The sequence below is a fragment of the Aquarana catesbeiana genome, linkage group LG08 (assembly GCF_042186555.1).
Source record: "Aquarana catesbeiana isolate 2022-GZ linkage group LG08, ASM4218655v1, whole genome shotgun sequence".
NCBI lineage: Eukaryota > Metazoa > Chordata > Amphibia > Anura > Ranidae > Aquarana > Aquarana catesbeiana.
Window position 1 is genome coordinate 282,613,783 of NC_133331.1, and position 26,122 is coordinate 282,639,904.

Below are 26,122 nucleotides of genomic sequence, written 5' to 3' on the forward strand. Positions count from 1 at the left end.
ACACTTCTCTACTTAGGTCTAGAACAGGATTCTCCAAACTTTTGAAACAGAGGGCTAGTTTATTGTCCTTCAGATGTTATAGGGAGCCAGACTGTGGTCCAAGCATAGAAAATGCCCCAGAATCAGTGGGAGTAAACAATGTCTCTGACTTGGTGGTCAGTGGGAGTAAAAAACAAAACACAGTGGTAGCGGGAATAGTGCCTCATCATTGGTGTCATTTGGAATAGTGCCCCATCTTTGGTGTCATTGGGAGGAATCGTGTTCCATTGTTGGTGTCATTGGGAGGAATAGTGTTCCATTGTTGGTGTCATTGGGAGGAATAGTGCCCCATCTTTGGTGTCAGTGGGAGGAATAGTGCCCCATCTTTGGTGTCATTTGGAATAGTGCCCCATCTTTGGTGTCAGTGGGAGGAATCGTGTTCCATTGTTGGTGTCATTGGGAGGAATAGTGTTCCATTGTTGGTGTCATTGGGAGGAATAGTGCCCCATCTTTGGTGTCAGTGGGAGGAATAGTGCCCCATCTTTGGTGTCAGTGGGAGGAATAGTGCCCCATCTTTGGTGTCAGTGGGAGGAATAGTGCCCCATCTCTGATATCAGTGGCACAAACAGTGCTCCATTGTTGGTGTCATTTGGAGGAATAGTGCCCCATTGCTGGTGCCAGTGGGAGAAATGGTATCCTGAGCGCCAGGTTAAGGCAAGCAAAGGGCCGCATTTGGCCCACGGGCCGCAGTTTATAGACCACTGGTCTAGAACATCCAATAAAATTTCCAATGAGGCCGAACCTTCTGAGCCAGGGACCGTTCCATATATGAACAAACTCAACCTAACAGCATGGAGGTCAATTAATCAAATTATCAAGGCTAGGCTGCTTCCAGGCTGTGATCTCCACCTTAAAGTGAAACTCCAGTGTTTTTTTGTGTTTATTAAAAGTCAACAGCTACAAAAACTGTAGCTGCTGACTTCTAATAAACACACAATCACCTGTCCCACAATCCAGCGATGTGCTCACTTGAGACGTCCTTTCTTCCCGTCTCCTCTCCCCTGTGACTGCTTACGGCTTCACAGCCGGGTGCCCAATGCACATGCAAGAGTCGTGCTGTGCCTCCTGAATGGTCTGGCAGTAGCAGTATTCTGGGACCTGTGATGTGTTGCAGAAGACTGCAGGGAGGGAGGGGGAGAGGAGAACTTCTGCTCAGAACGCCTAGGTGATCTGATCGGAAGTGGGAGTGGGTACCTGTCAAAACTAGGTACCCGCCCCCCCCCCCCCCCCCCAAAAAAAAAATTTAAAAAAAATGACATGCCAAATGTAGCAGGGGAGGAGTACTTAAAATGGAACTTCCCTTTTTGGGTGGGGCACTACTTTATTGAAGGCCAAAAAGAAACTCAACTAAAATAACTTACAAAAAGGTATGGGAGTGCTTTGTGAAATCAGCCTTTTTACCATCATTTGACCCTTCTTTTTCCAGGGTAAATTATGTGCTAGACTTCCTTCAGAAGGGCCTGGAAAAAGTTCACTTCTCTGCTATATCGGCCTTATGTGGCACTAGATGGTCCACTTACCTTATAAGAAGCCCTACAAGTTTAAGTATAACTAAAGGCTAAACATTTTTTTTTTTGGTTTTCGATAGGGGGCGAGGAATTTGAACATCTGTCAGTTTTTATTGCTATTTGTGTCCCCGTTATGGAGATTCACCCTCTCTATTCCTCCTGTTTACCATTATCATTGAAAGTAATGACTAGGCCTCACTTAGCAATGTCCTGGGAGTATTCCAGTTGGGCTTCGGGAGGTATTGCATTTAAATGGCCTACACCTCTAACAAGGGCATTATTCAGCTTTAGTCAAAGCCGTACAGTTTGTTTATATCTATAAACCTACATAGGAAATCTTTTTCATAAAGGTAAACTAATCCTTTAACTGCTTCCCGCCACAATATTGTAGAATGATGGTAGGGTGGGACCACTTTTGTTCTGGGAGGACATAATATGATATCCTTCCATTCTTGCTGTGCGTGTGCGCATGCAGGGGGTGCGCAGCATGACGAACGGTGGTGAGCTGTGTTCCTCAGACACAACGCATCGCCAAACGCAGTAAAGAACCGATGAGGTAGGCTCTTTACCATGCGATCAGCTGTGTTCAATCATAGCTGATCACATGTAAACAAATGCTGCTTATCAGCATTTCCTTTCCTCAGCGCTGTCAGTGTCTGAGGAAAGGAAAACCGATAACCGGCTTTCCTGTGGTGACAGGAGCATTTACACTGATCACCAGGGAACTGATCATCAGTGCAGCATATCAGTGTCTATCAGTGCCTATCAATACCGCCTTATCAGTGCAGTTTAATCAGTGCCCATCAGTGCATCCTCATCAGTGCATGCAGCCTCATGAGCACACTTTAGAGCAGCCCCATCAGTGCCGCCTCATTAGTGCCCATCAGTGCTGCCTCATTGGTGCCATCTCAACAGTGCAAGCCTCACCAGTGCCAACTCGTCACTGCCCATCAGTGCAGCCTCATCAGTGCCCATCAGTGCATCCTCAGTGCCCATCAGTGCATCCTCAGTGCCCATCAGTGCAGCCTCATCAGTGCAGCCTCATGAGCACACTTTAGAGCAGCCCCATCAGTGCCGCCTCATTAGTGCCCATCAGTGCTGCCTCATTGGTGCCATCTCAACAGTACAAGCCTCACCAGTGCCAACTCGTCACTGCCCATCTGTGCAGCCTCATCAGTGCCCATCAGTGCATCCTCAGTGCCCATCAGTGCAGCTTCATCAGTGCCCATCAGTGCATCCTCAGTGCCCATCAGTGCAGCCTCATCAGTGCGGCCTCATGAGCACACTTTAGTGCAGCCCCATCAGTGCCGCCTCATTAGTGCCCATCAGTGCTGCCTCATCGGTGCCATTTCAACAGTGCAAGCCTCACCAGTGCCGATTCGTCACTGCCCATCAGTGCAGCCCCATCAGGGCATCCTCAGTGCCCATCAGTGCAGCCTCATCAGTGCCCATCAGTGCAGCCTCATCAGTTCCCATCAGTGCATCCTCAGTGCCCATCAGTGCAGCCTCATCAGTGCCCATCAGTGCAGCCTCATCAGTGCCCATCAGTGCAGCCTCATCAGTGCCGCCTCATCAGAGTTGCCACAACTGAATTTGAATTACACAGGTTTTGAGGCTAATTAAATACAAATAAGGCACCAAGTGAGTTTAATTACCACCTTAATCAGCCACAGAACCTGTGTGATCAATATGTGTTCTGGTTTAAAGGGATGAGGTGGAAACCCTATCATCAGTGCAACTTCATCGGCACACATCAGTCTAGAAAAAAAAATTACTTATTTGGAAAATTTTACAACAAAAACTAAGAAAAATGTTTTTTGGGGTTTTTTTTTTAATTTCTGTTTGTTAGGCAAAAAAATAAAAATCCAAGTGGTGATTAAATCTCACCAAAAGAAAGCTCTATCTGTCTCAAATAATAAGAATGTCATATGGATACAGTGTTTTTGCAAATGTCATTGAAAGTGTGACAGCGCTGAAAACTAAAAATTGGCCTGGGCAGGAAGGGAGTGAAAGTGCCCGGTATTGAAATGCCATGAATGTTTTATCCTATGACATCCAGCCTGCAGGGGGCGCTCTAATCTAATACTACAGTTCTAGTAATTACATTATAAAACGGAATGAGGGCTAACATTGTCTTTTTCCTAAAAACAAAATTTGTCCAGCCAAGAAAAACATTATTCTAAAGTTCTACATTTATTTTATTATCTTTATTTTTCAGCTCAGGCTGGGTACCAATGAAGCACTCTCCTGCCCTGCCTTTCTGTCACCTATCATCACCTCTATCATTACTATTCCTCCCAGCACGGAAAAACTCCTCCCATTTCCGCGCAGCTGCTTCCTGGTTGCTATAGTGACGTCTAGCGTAGCGACTGGCTGGACAATCTCCCATAAGCAGGGGACCGTTTATTCCAGGGTGGAGCCAGAGCCACCACTAGAGGACAACCTTGTAACCATGTGAGAGCAGAAAGTGTCCTCAGCGCAGGAGGGGCGGCGGCCATTTTGTCGTAGCCGGAAAAGGTGGAGAGAGGAGCTTTTGTAGCTGAAATAAACTTCCTTCTGCAAGAGTGTGTGTCCAGTGAGAAGGAGGTAATAATGTCTTCATATTAGAAGAGGAGGGGGTACCAGCACTCTGTGTAGAATGGACAGGGGAGGGGGGTCATGTGACTCTAGTCAGGTCACATGTCCTGTATAAAGCTCACAGGTGGGGATTATTTATTCCAGGTATTTATATGGTGCTGACCATTTACAGAGCACTGTACATATACATGTATGTTTTCCTTCTGCTCGTTTTGGTTTTGTCTTCAAAAAGGGATTCTCCTCTTATAAACCATGTAACAAGCAAGGCGGGGACCGCGTACCTCTCAGCTGTCCTGGAATGGATTTATCACTATAGTCCCTAGGTCCTGTGTACTGAGGCTTACCTCTGCCTCTTACCTCTCAGTAATGATTGTATTCCCGTCTCTCGGTGAGCACTGCACAGTGCGTTTCTGTACATTCATTTTATTTATCTGCATACACATAGTCCCTGCCCATGGCTCCCAACTGTCCCTGATTTCGTGGGACAGTCCCTGATTTGGAACAATGTCCCTCTGTCCCTCATTCCTCCTCATTTGTCCCTCATTTTGGTCTGATCTATATTTTGTATATAAAATTCACTATTTATCTTTCAAAAAGTGTTTCCCAGCGCTAAACTTTTCATCCAATTTCTAAATTGCTGCATTTGCAAATACCAAAAGCCAATATAAAGGAATAGTAGTGGCAAAAAGCACTTGTGAGTTTAACCAATCATTTTTTTTTATACAATTCTCCTTTAAGGGGGCATGGCAGGGGGTGTGTCCTATGGCTACATACTTTTGCTAATAGGTGTCCCTCATTGCCATTTCAGAAAGTTGGGAGATATGCCCGCGTACTTTCTCTTCACCCATCACAGCTAGTCACTTTAGACACACCCACTTTTCCATCCCTAAGCTCATCCCCAGGACTCCAGTATTTAAAGTGAAACTTCGCCAGAAGCAAAAGTCTGCCACCCAGGTGGCACTGCCCCCCTTGGGTGCCATCATTATCGTACCTGTGCAGCTAGCTGTACCCATGGGCTCTGCCTGGCCTTTGCATCCTGGCTATTTAGGGCTCACTTTATTCTCTCTAAAAGGTTCCTCTTCATGCTGTTACCAGGCCTGAGCAAGCATTTTGTCCTAATGTGGGGGATGGGATGCTGAGTGTGAGCGGTGCCAAATCAGTATCTATACATTAGCAGATGGGTTCAGACTCTGTTGTGTGTGTTCCCACGGGTATGACAGGTTTTTTTCTCTCTTTACTTATAGACAAAGTGAGGGTAAAACTGTCCATAAAGAAACATCTCAAATCACCTACTGAGGATGGAGAAAGAGCAGAGTCACATGACTGAGAAGATATTAAACCTCACACTGGAGATCATCTACCTGCTGACCGGAGAGGTGAGGAGGATTCTAGGAGGTCACATGACATCACTCTTATCTCTATTAAAAAAACACAGACCTGACCGGAGAGTGAGGAGGATTCTGGGAGGTCACATGACATCACTCTTATCTCTATTAATAAAACAGACCTGACCAGAGAGGTGAGGAGGATTCTGGGAGGTCACATGACATCACTCTTATCTCTATTAATAAAACACAGACCTGACCGGAGAGGTGAGGAGGATTCTGGGAGGTCACATGACATCACTCTTATCTCTATTAATAAAACACAGACCTGACCGGAGAGGTGAGGACGATTCTGGGAGTGGGACATGACATTGCTTATTGCTGTTTTAAAATGCAGACCTGACTAGCGTAGTGATGGGTTTACGCAACCCTCAGTGGCAAAAACTGCATGCGTTTACAGTGAGATGTAAATTATTTTACTAACTTATGTACTGAACTTTATTTCTCTTATAAACCACAGGAATGCATTATAGTGAAGAAGCCATCTGAAGATCACATGACTCGTGTGTCACAAACTTGGAGAAGGAAACAGAGCACCATGACACAGCCTCCAACTCACTCCCTAATAACAGAGATAAACAAAGACAAAAAGATTCTAGAAGTTACCCAGAAGATCACTGAGCTTCTGACAGGAGAGGTGAGCGGTGTCGGGAATTCTGGGACATTATCCAGTAACAGACAAGGGATGTGTCTGGATGGTGACTGTATCATTGTGTGTGTCAGGTTCCTATAAGATGTCAGGATGTCACTGTCTATGTCTCCACGGAGGAGTGGGAGTATATAGAAGGACACAAGGATCTCTACAAGGATGTCATGATGGAGAACTGGCCACCCCTCACATCACCGGGTAAGAGGAGACTTTCATTTCTTGTAAAGGAGAGAGCCATACGGAGGGGTCTACCTAGATACACACATCCTCTGATAGAAAAGATATAGAAACAATGTATTCAGTCAGTGTGTGTGTTTCCTACAGATGGATCCAGTAATGGGAACCCATCAGAGAGATGTCCCCGTCCTCTGTATTCCCGGGATTCCACACAGGAACATCAGGAGATCCATCAGGAGGATCAGGTAGATAGAACTAAGAGTTTTAATGAAACCTAAAGTTATGGTTGATTCAATTGGAGATAAAATATTGTATAATCTTATGTATCGTATCCAGGGTAAAGACCTTATTGTAAATAAAGTAGAATTTGAAGAAAGTCCATGTGTGATGGGTGATGATCCATGTAAGGAGGAGGAAATAATTCCAGAGATCAGCACAGGTGAGTAATAAACACTAAATCCAGAGAAGAGTCCCAGATTCTCCTTGTTCAGTCACTACAACAATCTCTTCTTCTCCTCCCTCCTCTGTCAGTAGACAGTAATGGGGAGACAGTATGTGCCCAGTGGGGGAGTCAGGAGACATCAGCCTCTATTAGACTCCGGCTCTCCTTCTCACATCATGTCATTGTGTGTTACCAGCCAAGAGACGTGACCAGTCTCCCCCCACACACACTCTCTGGGGTCTCTCATACATCTCAGTACAGGGGGCTTCACTCTTATCTTTATTCACAGACCCCGGAGACACTCAGAAAGACATAAAAGCAGAGAAGGAGGAAGAAGAACATGTGAGGATTAAAGAGGAGGAAGTTCCTGTAGAGATCAGCACAGGTGAGGAATAAACACTAAATTAAGAAAAGATTTGCCGATTCTTCCTGTTCAGATAGAGGAACCCTGGATAAACAAGAAAAATCTAATAGCCAGGGCCCGTGTACACAGCACATTCTTATATTGGATGGACAGTTCTTGGTTCCCTCAATATCCACTTATAATGTGCCTCCTTGGATACATATCTTTATTGTGTAATTGTTTGCCTGTATGGTTCCTGCCTTGTTTCCTGATGGGAACATTTTTGGTCATGTGACATCGGTCATATCTGTGTTAAATTAATAGAGATAATGAATGATCATCCCAGAATTCTCCTCGCCTGCTGTGGATTCAGGTGCCATGGGTGCTGAGACATGGGGGAAGGGGTGCTGGTGTGATCAGTAATGAGAGAATGGGGGGTTCAGATGCAGTAGGTGGTGAGAGAAGGGGGAATATAGATGCAGCGGTTTTTTAACCACTTCCCATCTGCCCATTGTATATATGTGGTTGGGGGGTGCTCTCGAGTTCAAAGAGGATGTTACTGCTCTAGGGGCACTCAGCAGGTGGGGGGGGGGGCAGGAGTGCCGGTGCGGAGGATCGGGGCTGCCCTGCCATTGCACAGAGCAGGTAAGTATGACATTATTTTTTTTTTTAAATGTGTTTTTAAAATACCTTTGAATCATTGAGGCTCAGCTTCACATATGGTTGTCACACTTACCGCTAACACAGGTGATCAGACACTATAACTGGCTTCTGTGTTCTTCACCTATAGCAGCCCTCATTCCCTTAAGAAAAGCAGACCTACCAGTACTCAGGAGATGGAGTTGTAAGTAACACTGAAAATGCACTGAGATAGGTAGGAGGAGAACCAGGATAAAGCAGAATCACGGAGGCCAAGGGAGTGTAGTTTGCTGAGAAGGAGCAGGTGGTCATCTGCGTCGAAGGCAGCAGAGAGGTCTAAGAGTATGAGTATGGGGTAATGGCCATTGGTTTTAGCAGTTAGTAAGTCATTGGTGAGTTTTAATAGGGCAGTTTCAGTGGAATGTTGTGGACGGAAGCCGGACTGTAGGGGGTTGAGGAGGTTGTTGTCCATGAGGTAGCAACTCATTTGGTCATGGACAAGGGGTTCAATGAGCTTGTAGGCAAATGGGAGCAGAGAGATGGATCTTAAGTTATTAAAACAGGTGGGGTCTAGTGAGGGTTTTTTAAGTATGGCGGTAACCAGTGTATGTTTGAGCGGGGAAGGAAAGGTGCTGGAGGAGAGGGAGAGGTTGAAGATGTGGGTTAGCGAGTTTAGGATAGAGTGGGAAGGTGGTCGCAGTAATTGTGAGGGAACAGGGTCCAGGGGACAGGTGGTGAGGTGGGCCATGGAGAGGAGTTTATCAACTTCATCGGTGGTAACTGGGCAGAAGGAGGAGAGTATTGAGTGTGGTGTTGGACCTGATGTGTTGGGTAGGGGAGGAAGTTGAATGCTGGTTATCACCTCGCGAATTGTGTCGATTTTGCTTTTGAAATGGTTGGCAATCTGTTGAGTGGTAAGCAAGTTCATGGGTGGGGGCAGTGGGGGGGTGATGTAAGGAATTAAGGGTAGAAAAGAGTTGACGAGGTTTGGATGAGAGGGTTTTGATGAGAGTGTTGTAGTAGGTTTGTTTAGCAGTGTGGAGGCAGGAGTTGTATTTGAGAAGGGCAGATTTGTAGAGGGTAAAGTCTTGCAGGGATTTAGATTTACGCCATGCCCGCTCAAGAGCATGGCTGCGTCTCTTGAGACTTCTGGTGTCGTCTGTTTGCCAGGGTTGTGGCAGATGGGGCTTGGTTCCGCGTGTAAAGAGAAGCAAGTACGTCTAGGGAGGATGACAGCGTGTTGTTGTAGATGGAAGTGGTTAGGTCTGGGCAGGACAGGGGTGCGATTTTGTCGTAAAGGCCATCAGTAGCAGAATGAAGAAGGGAAGGGTTGAGGGTTGCAAATGTTTCTGCGGGTAGTGGTTTGTGGGTTGGCAGCATGGGAGGTAGATGACTTTGAAACGGATAAGGTTGTGATCAGAGAGAGGAAAGGGGGTGTTAGAGAGGTTGCAGGGAGTGCAGCTATGGGAGAATACGAGGTTGCCATTTGAGTGAGTGGTGGATTGTGTCCATTGTGTTAGGTTAAAAGAGGAGGTTAGGTTAAGTAGTTGATAAGTGGCTGCAGTATTAACATTGATTGGAATGATAAAGTCACCTAGGATGATGGCAGGTACTTCAGAGGAGAGAAATTAGGGTAGCCATGCAGAGAAGTCATCCAGAAATTGTGACATTGGTCCAGGAGGCCGATAAATGACTGCGACCCTCAGACAAGCTGGAGAGAAAAGACGAATGCAGTGCACGTCGAAAGAGCAGGGGGAAAGAGAGGGAGGTGTGGGAAGAACCTGGAAGGTTATGACATCATTCACAGCTCTCTCTCACTCTCATGAGAGTTTGCCAGGAAGGGAGGGGGATGAGTCATAAGAGGGCCAATGAGAGCTGCAGAACTGGAGGTGTCCCTCTGTGTGTCTGTTTAAATCCAGGAAGTGAACAGGCAGCAGCTTCAGCTGCCCACAGTTAAAATGGATGCAGCTAGACTCAGTGGAGGGGGATTTTTGCAGCTTTTTGGCAAGTACAGATATATAAAATAATAAGCAAAGTGGTTGGAGGGAAGCTTCAGAATGGAAAAGATGTTTTTATTACAAATTATGTGAGCAGACTGCAGTTCCTCTTTAACTATTTATATTACTCTTCCATCTCTTATTTTTCCCAGATGGACAACACATCAGTAATGACATGGAGGAACGTCCCCTAAATTACGGCACGTCCAGTTTTCTAGGAAAAAAACCCATTACCCCAAATTCCCATCCAGTCCTTCCCAGTGCAAATCTTTTATCTAACCCCTCTATACATGGGAATCACTCCACTTCCATCACCTATCATACCAATCACAAAGGGGATGAAAAGTTTTCATGCTACATTTGTGGGAAATTCTTGACCAGGTATGAAACTCTCACCGTACACCACAGATCTTATACAGGGGAGAAGCCATGTTCTGTTTGCGGGAAATGTTTTCTTCGGAAATTGTGCTTAATTAATCAAGAAATAGTTGACCCTGAAGAAACCCCATATGTGTGTTCAGAATGCGGGAAATGTTTCAGCCAAAAGTCCAATCTTACTTACCACCTCCGGGTTCACACAGGTGAGAGGCCATTTTTCTGTTCCCAGTGTGGAAAATGCTTTAAAACAAATGCCCGTCTTCTCCAACATCAGAGAACCCATGCTGAGGTGAAGCCGTATTCTTGTTCAGAGTGTGGGAAATTTTTTACTACCAGTTCGGCTCTTGTCAAACACCAGAGTACTCACACCGGGCTGAGGCCGTATCCATGTTCAGAGTGCGGAAAATGTTTTACTACGCACTCCGTTCTCGTTAATCACAAGAGAACTCACACCGGTGAGAGGCCGTTCTCATGTTCGGAGTGCGGGAAGTGTTTCACTACTAGTTCAGCTTTGGCTGATCATCAGAGGATTCACACCGGGCAGAAGCCATATTCGTGTTCGGAATGCGGGAAATGTTTTACAACGCGCTCAGCTTTTGTTTATCACCAGAGGACTCACACCGGGCAGAAGCCGTATTCGTGTTCGGAATGTGGGAAATGTTTTACTACAAATTCAGCTCTTGTTGGTCATCAGAGGACTCACACCGGGCAGAAGCCGTATTCGTGTTCGGAATGTGGAAAATGTTTTACGACGCGTTCAGCTTTTGTTTATCACAAGAAAACCCATAACACGGAAGAGATGCAGTAGTCACGCTCAGAGCACGGGAAATGTTTTACCTGAAAAAATAAATTATCACATCAGAGAACTTACATTGGGCAGCAGCCATTGTCATGGTGAAAATGAGGGAGATATATCACCATAACAGCACATTATGAAACATCTAATAACTCCTACTGGTGACCACAAGTAATGAACCCTGCATGGAAAAATGTATTGTGTTAACAATCCACACAGACGTTAAACCATCTATAACTTCTGCATGAAGGAAGCTGTTTTCAGAGATTCTGACCCCTACACCATATCCTGTAGATTTCCAGAGTCGGCCGTTGGAGATGAGTGCTCTTTAGGCTTCCTTCACACTACTGTAGCGTACACACATGTCATGGCCGTATTTGCCCACTCAGTAATTGCACAGCAGTTCCGTGCATCCTTGTGCAAGCAGTCTTATACATGTCAATTGGGACACGGTGGCTGCATGGACACAGCCACTGCTCCCAATTTGATAGCCGTGGGGGTGCATGGCCTCAAGCGCAGACAAAGTGCATTTGAGGCCATGCACCTGCATGGCTGTTAGAGCGGAAATAAACCCATCAAATTAACAGTTTAAGAAAAAATGTAATAACCGGCACGTTCCGGGAATATAATGATCACTTTGCTTGGGCTCTCAATCAAACTGTCAAACCATCGAATGGCTGGTATCATAACTGGTCACATGTGCAGCACCATGGCAGATGAAGATCAAACAGAGGCCAAGATGGCAGCTTCCTCGGCTGAAATTGGAGGGTTTAGCTCCGCTTTATATTGGCAGCAGCGGCTGTGTTTGCAGCCACTGCATCCCAGTATGACATGAATGTAACAACCTGCAAGGGAATGAACACCTATGCACCCCCCTGTTTGTTAACACGGGCCTCGCACAGGCGTATGCTATAGTATGCCTGTGTAAACAAGGCCTTAGTAGCTAAAAAGACACTGCTCACCTTGTTTTTTGCACACTTAAAAACATGAACAGTATATCCTAGTTATATGCCGATTTGTTTTTATCCTTATTTTAAATGTGCTTTCAAGTGTTTGCCGTCATTAGCAAAGACAAATTAAAGCCTAACTCCAGGTTTACTTTCATGTAAATTAGCTTGATGGGCCAAGCTGGCCCAAACAAACTATTTCCTTTACCAATTGATGTGGCTGCTGTCAGCACTGTATAAACTTTGTGTCGCATAAGCTACATAAAGTATACAGCGGTGTGATCTGGCAGTAGGAGCGCTTCTCAGCCATTTACAGGAAGCCTTTTGTATTTTTGTACATTGAATACAAGGCTTTCTCTGATTGGCTGAGATTGAAGTTGTGATGTCATGCACCCGCCTCTCCACATCAGCCAATCAGAAGGAGCCGGGTATTCACTGTATTTACAAGGCTTCCTGTGAATGGCTGCAAAGCATTCAGCCCGACTAGATGTTGTTTCAGCAGCAGATGGAAAGTTCCTGTACTGCTGCCAGAACACAGCTGACGCAACATACAATTTATACAGGACTGACAGCAGCCCATCAATTAGTAAAGGAAATAGTTTGTTTGGGCCACCTTGGAACAAACTACAGTCAGGTCCATAAATATTGGGACAATCTTTTTGGCTCTACACACCACCACAATGGATTTGAGATGAAACAAACAGATGTGTTTTAACTGCAGACTTTCAGCTTTCATTTGAGGGTATTTACATCCAAATCAGGTGAACGGTGTAGGAATTACAACAGTTTGTATATGTGCCTCCCACTTTTTTAAGGGTTCAAAAGTAATGGGACAATTGGCTGCTCAGCTGTTCCATGGCCAGGTGTGTGTGTTATTCCCTCATTATCCCATTTACAAGGAGCAGATAAAAGGTCCAGAGTTCATTTCAAGTGTGGTATTTGCATTTGGAATGTTGCTGTCAACTCTTAATATGAGATCCAAAGAGCTGTCACTATCAGTGAAGCAAGCCATCATTAGGCTGAAAAAACAAAACCCATCAGAGAGATAGCAAAAACATTAGGTGTGGCCAAATCAACTGTTTGGAACATCCTTACAAAGAAAGAACACATCGGTGAGCTTAGCAACACCAAAAGACCCGGAAGACCACGGAAAACAACTGTGGTGGATCACCAAAGAATTATTTCCCTGGTGAAGAAAACACCCTTCACAACAGTTGGCCAGATCAAGAACACTCTCCAGAAGGTAGGTGTATGTGTGTCAAAGTCAACAATCAAGAGAAGACTTCACCAGAGTGAATACAGAGGGTTCACCACAAGATGTAAACCATTGGTGAGGCTCAAAAACAGGAAGGCCAGATTAGAGTTTGCCAAATCTAAAAAAGCCTTCACAATTCTGGAACAACATCCTATGGACAGATGAGACCAAGATCAACTTGTACCAGAGTGATGGGAAGAGAGGAGTATGGAGAAGGAAAGGAACTGCTCATGATCCAAAGCATACCACCTCATCAGTGAAGTATGGTGGTGGTAGTGTCATGGCGTGGGCATGTATGGCTGCCAATGGAACTGGTTCTCTTGTATTTATTGATGATGTGACTGCTGACAAAAGCAGCAGGATGAATTCTGAAGTGTTTCAGGCAATATTATCTGCTCATATTCAGCAAAATGCTTCAGAACTCATTGGACGGCGCTTCACAGTGCTGATGTACAATGACCCAAAGCATACTGCGAAAGCAACCAAAGAGTTTTTTAAGGGAAAGAAGTGGAATGTTATGCAATGGCCAAGTCAATCACCTGACCTGAATCCAATTGAGCATGCATTTCACTTGCTGAAGACAAAACTGAAGGGAAATGCCCCAAGAACATGCAGGAACTGAAGACAGTTGCAGTAGAGGCCTGGCAGAGCATCACCAGGGATGAAACCCAGCGTCTGGTGACGTCTATGCGTTCCAGACTTCAGGCTGTAATTGACTGCAAAGGATTTGCAACCAAGTATTAAAAAGTGAAAGTTTGATGGATGATTGTTAATCTGTCCCATTACTTTTGGTCCCTTAAAAAGTGGGAGGCACATATACAAACTGTTGTAATTCCTACACCGTTCACCTGATTTGGATGTAAATACCCTCAAATTAAAGCTGAAAGTCTGCAGTTAAATCCCATCTTTTTCGTTTCATTTCAAATGCACTGTGGTGGTGTATAGAGCCAAAACAATTAGAATTGTGTTGATGTCCCAATATTTATGGACCTGACTGTATTTAAAGTGAAAGTAAACCTGGAGGTAGGTTTTAAGGTAGAAAGTGCTTAGGCAAGGTAGCTGGTTTGACATGGAAAAGGAATGCAATTGGTACACAGAAGGTGCTCCATTTGCATTCTCTGTACTGCTATGGTGCCGTCAGACCACAAGGGAGGATCAATTTGTAGGTAGTTTGCAGGCAAGGGACAGGTGCAGAGCTTTGGCCAACTGTGCCTTGCCCCTGGTATACTGCAGGAGAATTTGAGGCTGTAGATGGGTCCTATAGCCATTCACAGGTTGCCTCATGGATTATCCATCTCTGGTCATTAGTTACATCCCAGTAAAATACCAGATGATTTACAAGAAGGCAAAACTCCTTTAGTCCTTAAAAAGAATTAAAATTTCATAGAGGTTGGTTAAGGAGGGTTTGATTTTAGGGTTCAAGTATTGCCCACAGCTGAAAGGGTTAGATTTAGGGTTAGAGTATGGCCCACCGCCGGGAGGGTTAGATTTAGGGTTATGGTGTGTGCACAATTTTCCTTCTGATTTAGACTTTACAAACGAAAATTTCCGAAGGGACAAACTCCAAAGTTGTAATCGTATGTGAACAAAACTAACGATTTTAATGTGTATTGTGTCTCCATCAAATAATAAAAAATCCTTTGTCAGTTAGGAATTTTCGTACAATAAGTACCATCCTCGGGTTTGACTTGCTGTGAAACATGGAAGAAAACTGGACAATCGTTCGCCCAATTTTCTTATAGTGTGTACCCAACTTTAGAGTATGGCCCACAGCAAGAACTAGCATTACAGAAAGATTAGGACTACAGGGAGGATTACTGCCAAGTGAAATGTACAATATCCTGTAAGCTTTATTATGTCAATGTAATTTTAAGTTATTTATTAAAATGATATTTTGTGGTCCTGTCATGAAGGTCCTTGTGCAGGCATTTATGTCTCTCGGTTGTTCTGAGTTGTCACTGTCACACACTGTCCCATTGGAGACTACAAGTGGCTGTGCTGATGCACATTGCATAGGCATGATCCATGGTTGCCACCACCCAGAAACCTACCTGGGAACATGAGATGCAGCAGTTGCTGGAGTGTATTTGTTAGGAAGTGGTTGTAAAGTGACTGCAGTTCAGTCAGGGGGTGTTGATTTGGCAATTAGCTTCAAGGGACTGTAAAATAAATACATATATATCTGCAAGGACTTGCATTTGGTGAGTCAGTATCATGGCGTAACCTACCACATGAATACAAGAGAACACTACAAGCACAAGCTAATAGTATAGAGCCATTGTGGTGCTTTTCCAACACATCAAGATAAAATGTCTTTGGGCTGTAATCGTGTACTGAAAATCGCCATCTAACTTTCCTATGTGACATAAAGGGAATATGCTTTGTGAGGAAATGCTCACAACATGAGACCCAGGACCTGCTTGTAGCTATTAGCAAAGATGGACTGTTTACCGATAGAAGTGTCACTCCTTTTACAGTATATGGAACATGGTTTAGCATTGCTGGCAAACTGGTCAAAGCAAACTGCAGTTCCATTTTTCTAAATGTGAAAAAGGAATCCTCTCATAGAATAAATATTGGGAGTACAGTGTTGGCCAGTACTACAGAAGAAACAGATTTGGGGTGTTTATTTCAGAAAATTGCAGAATGAGCAAAAAGTGTGACCAGGCAGTGGAGAAAGTAAATCAAATCAGTGGGTGCCTTCCTAGAGAAAGCATTAGCAGAAAAAAAGGTGGTACTGATCACACTATATAGCTCATTGAGTTATCACTAGAAGGATCACCAGCAGAAGGAAAATGGTCCTGATTCCCTTATATAGAGCTTCAAGCAGGCCATGGATGATGTGATTGTTGCAGGAAAGAAAACTGATTCCCTTATCAACACAGTCAGTGTCCGGCGGGGGTATCAGGGAGCTGTCCCTGCTAGTGGCAATAATCATATGTAGAAATCCAGCATGCTGTTTGTACCCAAGTCGATTGTTGGATCAACTTAGGTACAATGAGCCTGCCCATAGATGGTTCGAATCTCGGCCATCTATGGCCGGCATTAGTTATCACTAGAGGGATCAACAACATGAGGAAGTAGCTCCTGATTCCTCTATATAGATATTTATAACTAGAGGGATCACCAGGAGAAACAAGGTCCTGATCCCACTATAAAGATCCTTAGTTATCACTAGAGGGAGCACAAGCAGGAGGAAAGAGGTCCTGTTCCCACTATATAGATCTTTATATCACAAGAGGGATCATCAGAAAGAGGACTTGATCCCACTAAATAGATCTTTATCTATCACTAGAGGTATTACTAATATTTAAAGGAGAGGGGAGGTCATGAACCCCCCATGTAGATCTTTAGTTATCACTAGAGTGATCGCCAGAAGGAGGAAAGAGGTCCTGATTCCTCTATATAGATCTTTATTTACCACTAGAGGGATCACCATCAGTAGGAAGGTGGCCCTGATTCCTCTATATAGATCTTTATATCACTAGACGGGGCACCAGCAGGAGAAAGAAAGTCTTAATACCTCTATATAGATCTTTAGATATCACTAGATGGGTCATCAGCAGAAGGAAGGAGGTCTTGAGCCGTCTAAATAGATATTTAATTCACTGGAGGTATTGCCAACAGAAGGAAGGAGGTCCTGATCCCCCCCATATAGATCTTTAGTTATCACTTGAGGGATCACCAGAAGGAGGATGGAGGTCCTGATTATGCTATGATGCCGCGTACACACAAGCTGACTTTCCGGCAGACTTGGTTCGGCGGACTGAACCCCGTCGGACATTTCGATTGTGTGTAGGCTCCAGCTGACTTTTTTGTCCCAAAAGTCAGACGGACCTAGAAATAAAACATGTTTCAAATCTTTCCGACGGACTCAAGTCCGGTCGAAAAGTCCGCTCGTCTGTATGCTAGTCCGACGGACTAAAACCAACGCTAAGGCAGCTATTGGGTACTGGCTATCAACTTCCTTATTTTAGTCCGGTCGTACGTCATCACGTACAAATCCGTCGGACTTTGGTGTGATCGTGTGTGTCCAAGTCCGTTCGTTTGAAAGTGCGGCGGACCTACGCTGCAAAGTCCGTCGGAAAGACTGCCGGACCTAGTCCGTCGAAAAGTCCGCTCGTGTGTACGCGGCTTAAGAGAGCTTTAGTTATCACTAGAGGGATTATCATCAGGGGGAAGGAGTTCCTGATTCCTCTATAAAGATCTTTATTCATCACTAGAGGGATCACCGGCATAAGGAAAGAGGTCCTGATTCCTCTATATGGATCTCTAGATATTACTAGAGGGATCACTGGAAGGATTTCCTGATTTATCTTTAGTTATCACAAGAGGGATCAGGAGAAAAGAGGGCCTGATCTTACTATATAAAGTTTTAGTTAGACCTCATTTAGGATACTGAGTCCAGTTCTGGATACCTCATTTGCTAATGGATTTTAAGATAATCCAGAGAAGAGCAACAAAAATGGTGAAAGTCTGTGGGATAAAAATATATCAGGAACTGAAAGCATTTGTTAACCTAAAAAAAAACATATTCATCCTGTTCCTTCAAAGCTTGTTATACAGCACAGTGCTTGTGCTGTGAAATTTGGCCCCTTCTATCACCTAAAAAACCTGGCTGATCCTGCCCTTCCCCCCTGTAAACTGACCACGGTATATCATGGCTGCTGAGCCCTGACACCATGGTCAGTTTACGTGCCTCTGCTATCTGCAGCTCTTCCGTCCCCCCCACTCCCTGCCTGTCTGCTCCTGTGTCAGTGCCTACCCCCTCCTGCTGCAAAAGTTACTTTAAATGCTTTATACCATTCTCTCTGTTTAACTACTTCAGCCCCGGAAGGATTTACCCCCTTCACGACCAGGCCATATTTTGCGATACGGCACTGTGTCGCTTTAACTGACAATTGTGCGGTCCTGCAACGCTGTACCCAAACAAATTGATGTTCTTTTTTTCCCACAAATAGAGCTTTCTTTTGGTGGTATTTGATCATCTCTGCGTTTTTCTTTTGTACTACAAACAAAAAACACAGATAATTCTGAAAAAAAAACTATATTTTTTACTTTTTTCTGTAATACATATCCCCAAAAAATATATAAAAAAACAATTTTATTCATCAGTTTAGACCAATATGAATTCTTCTACATATTTTTGCTAAAAAAAAAAATTGCAATAAGCGTATATTGATTTGTTTGCGCAAAAGTTATTGCGTCTTCAAATTAGGGGATAGATTTATGGACTTTTTTTTTTTTAAATATGTTTTTACTAGTAATGGCGGTGATCAGCGATTTTTAGCGGAAATGCGACATTGCGGCAGACAAATCTGACCCCAAGTGACATTTTTTTTGGTGACCAATGACATTATTACATTGATCAGTTCTAAAAAATACACTGATCAATGTATAAATGACACTGGCAGGGAAGGGGTCAACACTAGATGGCGATTAAAGTGTTAACTGTGTTCCCTGGGTGTGTTCTAACTGTGTGGGGGATGGTCTCACAGTATGCATTAAAACAGTGGTCATCAACCCTGTCCTCAGGGCCCACTAACAGGCCAGGTTTGCAAGATAACTGAAATACATCACAGGTGATATAATTTGCTGCTCCGTGATTGCAGTATGCTAGTCTGCATCTCCCCAAGGTAATACATAAAGCCTGGCCTGTTAGTGGGCCCTGAGTACAGGGTTGATGACCACTGCATTAAAAGACGTACAGGTATGTCATTTTGCGTGTAGCATCCAGATGTTTAGGCAGGGTTGCTCCTAAAATTACCTTGGCACATTGTTAGAGATCAATTGGTTTCACCCTAAATGTAAAATTTCTGCACTTCTCTCTTCTGTGGCTAGATGTCTATGATATAAGATAAGGGCAAAACGAGATTAGGAGTATATGGGGTATCTCAGCCAATGGGCAGGGGTTTTCTTAATTTCCTTGGCCTGCTGGGAGAGCCTACATATTGGGTGGAGTCAAGTGATCGGGGTTCTGTGCCACCTGGACGGCTTTCTGGGTGGAGGTGTGTTGTGCTGCCCAGGCTGCTAGGCCAGAGTTTGGGCCTATCCCAGGCACATCTGGCTGTTAGACTGTCTGAGGGTCAATCCAGAAGCAAGAGAGCAGCGTAGGGTTGGCACTGGCTTGTAGTCCAACCAGAGGTGACGGTTCAGCCGGCTGGAGAACCTGTCATGGTCAGAGGTAGAGGGGAAGTTGTCTCCACTAAGGGACCAACCACCTTATTACCAGGGACCACAGTGAGTAGCTGAAGCAAGTACCGGAGCAGTATTCTCGGCAACCCAGGATGGTGAACAATAGGGAAACTTCAGCAGGTGCCAAGCCAGGGACCTAGCCAGTGAGGTGACGCTTGAGGAGTATCCAGAGTGCCAAACCAGAGACCCAGCAGGGAAGCGGGAGTGACGCTTGAGGAGGATACTAAAGTAAAAAGATTGGAAGAGCTCATAGGATTCAGTGGCAGTGAATCAGCGAGTCTAGTGAGAGAGATTGGGAGCCCAGTGGGCTGAGAGTCTACAAGAAGTGATCGTTTAAAAGTAAAAGGAGTTTGTTACAACTTGTGTTAGGAACTGTTCTAAGACTGTTGCCATAGAAGACAGCGCTTCTACACATGCAGAGGTGGTGTCTTGCTGGATGCCTTTCCCTGCATGGCTGTCTACCTGTAGAAGTCTCAGAGTCTGCTAATTAGCATTGCAACTACCTAAGGGTGTCCTGGCCCTAAACCCTCTCTCCCATAGTTCTTTTAAAGAGAAAATAAATCTCTTTGCATCCAAGAAGTGTCTGATGCCCATGAATCTAACTTGCACTACACCCAATATGCCTTGCAATCCACTCTATATAGAAGGATGTCAGCTGTCCCTGGCTTTGGAGGTTCTCATTAGACTAAAGGAGGCCTGAGATCTTGCTACATGCGAAATAGAGCCGACCTGCCACAGTATATATACTGTGGCTGGTTGGCAAGTGGTTAATTGTATACAGAGGGGAGGGGGAGGAGTACACAGACTGGTCAACTGCCAATCCCCCAGTCTAAATCCCAAAGACTGCACTGATCTCCAACCCCAGCAGCAGATGGGGGAGGAATGGAAGTCGGCCAGCAGCACTCCATTGAGGGGAACTTGGGGAGGTCCTAGGACAGGGATGGGGATTTTCAGTGGCTGGAGGATGTATTTGGACATTTTGATCTCCCTGTGGCTCCCCTGCAGCAGCTGAAGCCAGTGGGAGTGAAGAGAAGAAGCCAGAAGCAGAGGAGCTACAAGTGGATTGGTGCTGTGGGGGGGGGGCATATCAGTGCTGTGGTGGGATGTTGGAGCTGTGGGGGGGCCATCTTAGAGGACAGACAGAGGAGCTGTGAGGTCGAGGGTAATTTCAGCAGACCACAAGCTTATAGAAGAAGGGGGAATGCCATGGACATACATTGTACTGACCTGGCCAGCTTGAAGCAGTTCTGTAGGTCAGTATGACCATTTCACTGCCATGGATGTATAATCCATGGCAGTGAAATGGTTTAACCACTTATAGACCGGAAGAATTTGCCCCCTTAATGGCTCACTGCATCACTTTCACTGACAATTGCACGGTCGGGCGACGCTGTGCCCAAACAAAATTGACGTCCCTTTTTCCCACAAATAGAGCTTTCTTTTTGTGGCATTTGATCACCTCTGCAGTTTTTATTTTTTGCGCTATAAACATAGAGCGACAATTTTGAAAAAAAAAAATATATATATATATTTTTACTTTTTTCTATAATATACAAGAAAAAAAATATAAAAAACAAATGTACTCATCAGTTTAGGCCGATATATATTCTTCTACATATTTTTGGTAAAAAAAATATCGTAATAGGCGTATATTGATTGGTTTGCACAAAAGTTATCGCAGCTACAAACTATGGGATAGATTTAGGGGCTTTTATTTATTTTTATCGTTTTTACAGGTAATGGCAGCGATCTGCAATTTTTAGCGGGACTGCGACATTGCGATGGACAAATCTGACCCCAAATGACACTTTTTGGGGACCAGTGACATTATTACATTGGTCAGTGCAAAAAAAATAAAAATGCACTGATCAATGTAAAAATTAAGGGGTTAACTGTGTTACCTAGGTGTCTTCTAACTGTAGGGGGGATGGGCTGCCAGGGACATGACAGAGATCACTGTTCTCAATCACTGGGAACAGTATATCTCTGACATGTCCCCTGTCAAAATGGGTCATCGAGTCTACCCGATCAGCGGGCATGCTCTCACAGCACGCAGCGGGTGCGCGCCACCGGCGCCCGCAACTGAGCCTGCACGAGCCGCCGTACAGCTACGGCGCTTCACACAGGAGAGCCAATCTGTTGCCGTATAACGACGGTGGCTGGTCGGCAACTAGTTAATAATCCTTTGGCCCCTGTGTTTTATAAAAATAAGCTGTTCTTTACCTCATCTCAGAGCTCCCGTGACCCGCCGCCTCTCTTCTCTCCTCTCTGCCTCCCGTCAGCAGGGTTTTCTCAGCCCCGCCCCCGCTGCAGCTGTCAGACGGGGAGAGCAGAGAGGCTGCGGGTCATGGGAGTGGCACTCTGAGATAAAGTAAAGAACGGCTTATTTTTATAAAACATGGACACAGGGGCACAAAAGACTATTAAACAGAGAGAATGGTATAAAGTGCATAAGGTGGCTTAACAACCACTTTAAAGCTGAACTCCAGCCTTGCACAGTTGTACAGGTTCCTCTCCTGTACTGAAATAGTTTACTCTGATTTCACTGCACACTAGGAGCTTCTCACAGTGTGCATTAGAAGCTGCGGCAAGTCAGATACACTAATCAGTCATAAAATAATGTCCACCCACCATAACATGACCACCCATCTAATATTAAGTAGGGCTGTCAAAACAGCCCTGACTCATTGAGGCATGGACTCCACTAGACCTCTGAAAGTTATGCTGTGGTATCTCACACCAAGTCGTCATAAGCAGATCCTTTAAGTCCTGTAAGTCCGGGCCTCCATGGATTGGCCATCCCACAGGTGCTTAATTGGATTAAGTATAGAATATGGAAGCCAAGTCAACATTTCAAAGACATCTTCTTCCATGGTGTCAGTGAGAGCATTTAAAACATTCAGGGTGTCCTTTTATGCACAGGTGGATCTGACTTGAGGAAAAGGTTCTCCCTGAAACACCACCGGTCTCTTCCATCCCCAATTCTTTCATACACTTGTGAATGCTGAGAATCTCACCACCCTGACATTGGTTATTATATTGGGGTACTATGCATCAGGATTGGCTTATGTCTAGTTTCATGGTGAGTTCCGATTTGTCAATGTTGTTGTATTATATCTGTATAATTAATACAAGTAATTGGTTAAACACTGTACTGTTTGGTGTGCTGCCTTTCATTTATATATTATGTATAATGTGAATATTTTAGTGGAAACCATTTCATTTACCAGGATAGTGAGAGACAAACAAGAAACCATGCAAACCTGGAGAAAAAATACAGACGTACAGAGTATATCCTACAATACAGTCTACCCATCAGCAATTTCTCTTTTTGACCATAAGAGTTCAGGCTTTAGATGAACAATGCATTTATACAAAAAGATACAAAGGAAGACATACACACAAAGAACAGTTATCGAAAATAAAAGAGGTAAATATTACAGAAAGATGACCATCATCTTTCTTCTGCTTCAGGGGCTGCATGAATTATCTGAATCGTACCCCAATCAGCAACTGGACCCCAAAATATGAACAAAGGTAGAACTTCAATCCTCAACTCTATACTGTCTAAGCTCAAAGAAGAGTTAGCAAATTCCAACCTGTCCAATGAGGAATGAGGGTTGCAGTTGATTTATCCAAAGCTTCAAACATTCATAACTATCATGCTATGAGTAACAAATCTTAGGATAAGTGGTCTCAGCCTTCATCTATGAACGCTTAGAGACCAAAGCTGACTATCGAATTCAAGGCAAGAGAGCTAACCATACAGTCAACATGCAGACTCTCTCTATTACTATAGGTGCCTGATTTTGTTGGGGGGATTTCTTTGCCCTGCATTTGTTCTTTTTTTTCAAATATTATTTATTGAACAGTTTTACTTTTTTTTTTTTTTTTTAAACATGCATACACACAAGCAATCAAATTAGTTGGCACTGTGTCAGAAACCATGAAATCAGGCCGAGGCAGAATTAGTTAAATCACACTTAATAATAAAAGTAAAAAGAACAAACGGAGTCAAAACATAGCCAGAGTTCAGTAAGCAGAATGGATAGTCAGCCAAGCCAAAAGTCAGGGATCAATGTAGTGGAACAGCAAGCAGGATCTGGAGCCAGAAGGGATGTCAGCAAAGCCAGTCTTGAACAGGATCACAGGAGATTTCTGTGAAGTTGACCAAGGCGAAGGCAGAGATCCTCTAGACTGGACGGCTTAAGTAGGCAGGACTGACAAGCAGGATATCATCAACAGCTGAGTAACTGTGGAGAGATAGGAGCTGGCAATTAGCTGACAGCTGAGCGGCCAGCTCAGAGAAGGAAGGACTGAGCCCAGCCCTGACACACTGCCTGCTTATGCTCTTATTATAGACTAGCATCAGAAGCCTTGGAGCTAGAATCCAAACATTAACCCTCAAATTAAATTCCCCCTGTAACCCTAACCTTCAATCTAACTCTGTAACCCCAACACTAATACATCATGCCTTCCTGTAAACCAAATATTAAAGTGATTGTTATTTAAAATAAAAATAAGGGTTTACAAATATATTATACTTACCTGCTCTGTGAAATGGTTTTGCACAGAGCAGCCCCGATCCTCCTCTTTTCGAGTCCCCTGCCGGCACTCCTGGCTTCTCCCCCCATTCAGTGGCCACTATAGCAAGCCACTTGCTATAGGGGCACTCGTGCGAGCTCACTCCCAAGCTGGCATAGAGCGTGTCCCCGCCCCTCCTCAAAGGCTGTGATTGACAGCAACGGGAGTCAATGGCTCTCACTGCTGTCTCTGAGCCTGAGTATGCAGACAGCAAAGAGAGCCACTGTTTTTGTGCACAGTGCTAGTTCGAGCTCAGGCAAGTATAGGGGGAGCTGGGAGCTTCAGCCTTTAGAACCACTTTAACTCCCTGTAACGCTCATACAGACCTTATAACCCTGTATATAATACTAATCCTAACCCTTTCTGTAACCCAAACAAAAATCTCCCTGAAAAACCTAATGATAAATCTCTGCATAACACTAAGACCCCATACACACTATTAGATTTTCTGTAGATTTTTGTCTTCAGATTTACCAAAACCATATAATATGAGGTCAAACACTAATGCCGCGTACGCACGGTCGGACTTTCCGACGGGAAGTGTTCGATGTGAGCTTGTTGTCGGAAAGGCCGACCATGTGTATGCTCCATCGAATATTTGCTGTTGGTCAAATTTTCCGCCAACTTCACTTGTTGTCGGAAAGTCCGATCATGTGTACACAAGTCCGTCGCAGAAAAGCTCACGCGTGCTCAGAATCAAGCAGAAGGAGCCGCACTGGATACTGAACCTCCTTTTTCTCGGCTCGTCGTACGTCTTGTAAGTCACCGAGTTCTTACGTTCGGAATTTCCGACAACATTTGTATGACCGTGTGTATGCAAGACAAGTTTGAGCCAACATCCCTTCGAAAAAAATCCATGGCTTTGTTGCCAGAAATTTCGATTGTGTGTACGCGGCATAAGAATTTCAATTTGTATACAATCAGGCAGGCCCTTGCACTACATGGTTTTGGTAAATCCGAAGACAAAAATCTGCAGAATATCTAATAGTGTGTATGGGGTCTAACCCTTCTTGTAATCTTCTTAATTTCTGTAAACCTATGGAGGGAAGGTATGAATACCACTAATCCTCCCTGTAACCCCTACCCTTCATGTAATACTAACACCAAGGCTGGTTTTACACCTGTAGAATTTCGTTTTGGTGAAAAAAGTATTAAAATCCCTCATTCTCCCATTTGATGGTGCCTTCTCGGACTTGCCTAATTTTGAACAAATTTTCTTTGGAGTACCATCTCAATGTCTCGATTTTCATACAGTAGAACGAACATTCTACTTCTGGGTTATCTTTGACAAGTACATGCGCATAAGACTAGTTACAATTTTTCTCAGTCAGGAGCGAATTCAACTATTGGAAATTTGTTCATTCCCAACAGATTCAACAAAAATTTTCCATCCTTGTCCTTTAATTTTTTTTGCTTGCTCTGGTCAAAACTGATTGTGGAACCATCCCCTCTAATTCTCAGATAATTAAACCAACGTTGAAAACAACAATTTTCTATTGAAATTGTAAAGCTGTAAGGCCTACTTAACACTAGCCATTTTTGTTACTATGCCCCCTCCTTGTGACCCCACCACCAACTAACCCTTCCTGTAACCTTAATTAGGTTTGTAACCTTACAAGTATACCTCCCTCTATTCTCAACAGTAACCCTACCTATAACCCTAACACTAATGACCTCTCATGTAATATTTACCCCTTGTTCTCAGGATTATTTTTTTTTGCTGACTCTTCTTACCAATTTGAGGAGCAGAGCTCCCAGAATGGGAATGCTCAAGGCATAGAGAGTGACCACACTGACCCTGTGTGGAGACAGCTTTTCTCTACCTGTGCACTAGAAAGGCAGTGTGTTCCCTCCCTTGCTGGGTGACCGTAGCCTCAATAGTTGAAGGTTTTGACCTTTTATTGTGGAAGTATTTTAACCTCCCTTTTTTTTTTTGGTGGACATCCTGAGTTTAACCAAAGACCCCTGATCAGCTCCTCAGGATCCTTTGGTCCGCAGTCTACCACCACATCCTAGACCCTAACCATTTTTTGTGACTATTCCCCTCCTCGTGACCCTACCACCAACCCTTCCTATAACCCTATAACTTCTCTATAGAGAAGGCCAACCAAACTGATAACAGGCATGGAGGAGCTCAGCTATGGGGAAAGAGGAGAGGAACTGAATTTATTCTCTCTTTAGAAGAGGGGGGATATGATCAACATGTACAAA

The 26,122-nt window shown here is 44.3% G+C and overlaps 1 protein-coding gene across 1 annotated transcript in view; it reads left to right on the forward strand.

Moving 5' to 3' along the window:
* Positions 1-4,003: 4,003 nt before the first annotated feature.
* The window catches only part of LOC141106758 (uncharacterized), a 217,646-nt gene continuing 195,527 nt past the window's right edge, over positions 4,004-26,122 (forward strand). The window contains 8 exon segments of the mRNA XM_073597685.1: positions 4,004-4,133; positions 5,369-5,500; positions 5,970-6,146; positions 6,233-6,356; positions 6,483-6,580; positions 6,672-6,774; positions 7,067-7,162; positions 9,909-10,938. Coding sequence (XP_073453786.1) covers positions 5,423-5,500; positions 5,970-6,146; positions 6,233-6,356; positions 6,483-6,580; positions 6,672-6,774; positions 7,067-7,162; positions 9,909-10,938 — 1,706 coding nt within the window. The 5' untranslated portion in view covers positions 4,004-4,133; positions 5,369-5,422.